This window comes from Echinops telfairi, unplaced genomic scaffold (assembly GCF_000313985.2).
Source record: "Echinops telfairi isolate 266 unplaced genomic scaffold, ASM31398v2 ScPeMD7_3533;HRSCAF=4204_0, whole genome shotgun sequence".
Lineage (NCBI taxonomy): Eukaryota > Metazoa > Chordata > Mammalia > Afrosoricida > Tenrecidae > Echinops > Echinops telfairi.
Window position 1 is genome coordinate 64,781,880 of NW_022107431.1, and position 2,738 is coordinate 64,784,617.

General features: G+C 40.0%; 1 protein-coding gene across 1 annotated transcript in view; it reads left to right on the forward strand.

Moving 5' to 3' along the window:
- The window catches only part of ARG1 (arginase 1), a 16,621-nt gene extending 14,792 nt beyond the window's left edge, over positions 1–1,829 (forward strand). Inside the window, exons 6-8 of the mRNA XM_004702069.4 lie at positions 471–575; positions 797–933; positions 1,243–1,829. Coding sequence (XP_004702126.1) covers positions 471–575; positions 797–933; positions 1,243–1,409 — 409 coding nt within the window. The 3' untranslated portion in view covers positions 1,410–1,829. The remainder of the gene's footprint in view (positions 1–470; positions 576–796; positions 934–1,242) is intronic.
- Positions 1,830–2,738: the final 909 nt, after the last annotated feature.

The window sequence follows — 2,738 nt, forward strand, 5'->3', positions numbered from 1 at the left end:
AAAAAACGTATTGCCATCTAATTGATTCTGACCCATAGCAACAATATAGGGCAGGGCAGAACTGTTCCTGTGGGTTTCAGAGACTATAAATCTTTATGAGAATAGACAGCCTTCTCTCTCTCTCTCTCGGAGTAGCTGGTGGATTTGAAATGCTGACCTTGCAGTTTGCAGCCCCGCATCTCACCAGGGTTCCTTGAGTTTCATTAAGGATTCTGAAGAAACCTGGAAAGTGATGATGGCTGCACGACATGGGGAAGGTCATGAATGTCACTGAATTGTACAGGTGCAAATGGTTGAAAAGACTAGTTAGGTATGGATAAGAAAGAATGTGGTATATACATACAATGGAATATATTGTCATAAAAAGAAGTCATGCTTTGATACATGCTACAACATGGATGAACCTTTCAAATGTTATGAATCAATATCATTATTAATTGTATATTATCCTAATGTTTCTTCTTTCATAGTTATATTTTGAAGACCTTTGGAATTAAATACTTTTCGATGAGTGAAGTGGATAAACTTGGAATTGGTAAGGTGATGGAAGAAACACTCAGCTATCTCCTAGGAAGGTATGATGCTTGTGTGCACGTGGGTGTATGTAGCATAAATTTTATCGAAAACTTGCTAGCCGCTGACACTAATCAATGTAAATGCTTGATAAAGCCTTTCTGTAAAATCATGACACTTTACTGGGCTGTTGCTTTTTATACAGCAGGTTAAGAACTATACTTAACCTACCAAACATTAAATCACCATCCTTAATCTGAATTCCTTTCCCCTCTCTTAAAAGAAAGAAAAGGCCAATTCACCTGAGTTTTGATGTTGATGGACTGGACCCATCTTTCACACCAGCTACTGGCACACCAGTGCAGGGAGGTCTGTCTTACAGAGAAGGCATCTACATTACAGAGGAAATTTACAAAACAGGTAGGCAAGACTCTGGTGGAATAAGCAGCAGCAGGAACCTTGGCCATTTTTACAAAGGGGCTTCAAATTTTTCGTTATCTTTTAATTCCATTTTTGAATTTTGTGAGCCCACCTGGTATTTTTCTGCCTTCTTGAAGACCAAGTGCCTAAGGACACTTCAAAAGCAGCCCTCATATGGTGCAGTTACGCAAGCGCCTTTTTGATGGGCTACCACTTCCTGACATATCTGTGTAATCTTTCCAGTCAATCTGTACTGAGGTAAAACGTTAGCTCTTTTATAGATGCCGTTTTGACCACTTGTTCTTGTAGGGCTCCTTTCGGGATTAGACATCATGGAAGTGAATCCATCTCTGGGGAAGACACCAGAAGAAGTCACGCGCACAGTGAACACCGCAGTAGCAATCACCTTGGGTTGCTTTGGAGTTGCCCGGGAGGGGAATCATAAGGACATCAACTATCTGAGCCCACCTAAGTAAACGTGGAGACATCCTATTTACAACCTCACTGCTAATGACAGAACTAGCAAAGCTAATAATTTACTTCGGCCTATAGTCAGTTCTTCTCCCCAGAGTTGTTCTTTCAGAAAAATGATTTGCCTTAGTAAATGTTATACAAGTAGTGCAAACTGTAAAATTTGACTTTCCCTTGGTGTGAAATTCAAGATATGGACATTCTAATTTTGTGAAATTTAAAAAGCTTCTATTTCTTATTTTGGCCAAAGGGTTTGGAAAGAAAAAATATCCATTAATTTTCATTTGAAACTGTGCTGATACTGATACACTCCCACATAGAATGGGATTCCCAATACCAGCAGACAAAGCTATAGCATCTTAAAAATATTTATGCCCAGGTTGTTCACAAGATGTGAATTTTATAATAAACTCTTTATAATAAGATTCTATTGTGTTTATATTATATGTCCCCAAACAGGTGCACATTATATACATGCACATCCTACTTAAAATGACCTTAAAAGATTTTAAAAGCTGCAGTGAAATCATTCTCAAAACACTGGAAGATCACTTGAAAAGCGTATAAATTATCTGGCTCTGATTTCTTCACCTGTAAAATAGGTAATAATATTTGGGTAACATCAAAATTTGTGAGCGTTGTTGTCAGGGGCCATTGACTTAGTTCGTTCCATTTCATAGGGACCCTAGGCACACCAGAAGGAAACACTGCCTGGTCCTGTGCCCTCCTCACCACTGTTCTCTGCTGGAGGCCACTGTCACAGCCACTGTGTCCATCCATCTCATCGAGGCTCTGCCTCTTTTCCTGCCGCCCCGCCACTTTACCAAGCACAATATCCTTCTCTAGGCACAACACCCTTTCCTGACAACATGTGCAAAGGCTATAAGATGAAGTTTTGTCATCCTTGCCTGTACGGAGCACTCTGGCTGTACTTTGTGAATGCTACACGGTCATATTTTAGTATTTTTAAAGCTCAAACATAATACTGGTTATTTTAAACATGACTGATACTCAGAGCCTCTTGGGAGGTTGAAGATATCCTAAAAAATGTACACAGGAGCCAGGAAAATCAAGCTGCCATTTTGTCTCCAAGATATACTAATTCAGATTAGGATCAATTCAATGCCATAGAGTTGATTCCAACTCAGAGCAACCCTATAGGACAGAGTAGAACCGTTCCTGTGGGTTTCAGTCTATAAATCTTTATGGGAGTAGAAAGCCTTGTCCTTCTCCCACAGTGAAGCTGGTGGTTTTGAACTCCAAACCATGTGGTTAGCAGTCTAACTTGCAGCCACTATGCCACCAGGGCTCCTATGCACATTAGAATGGCAAAC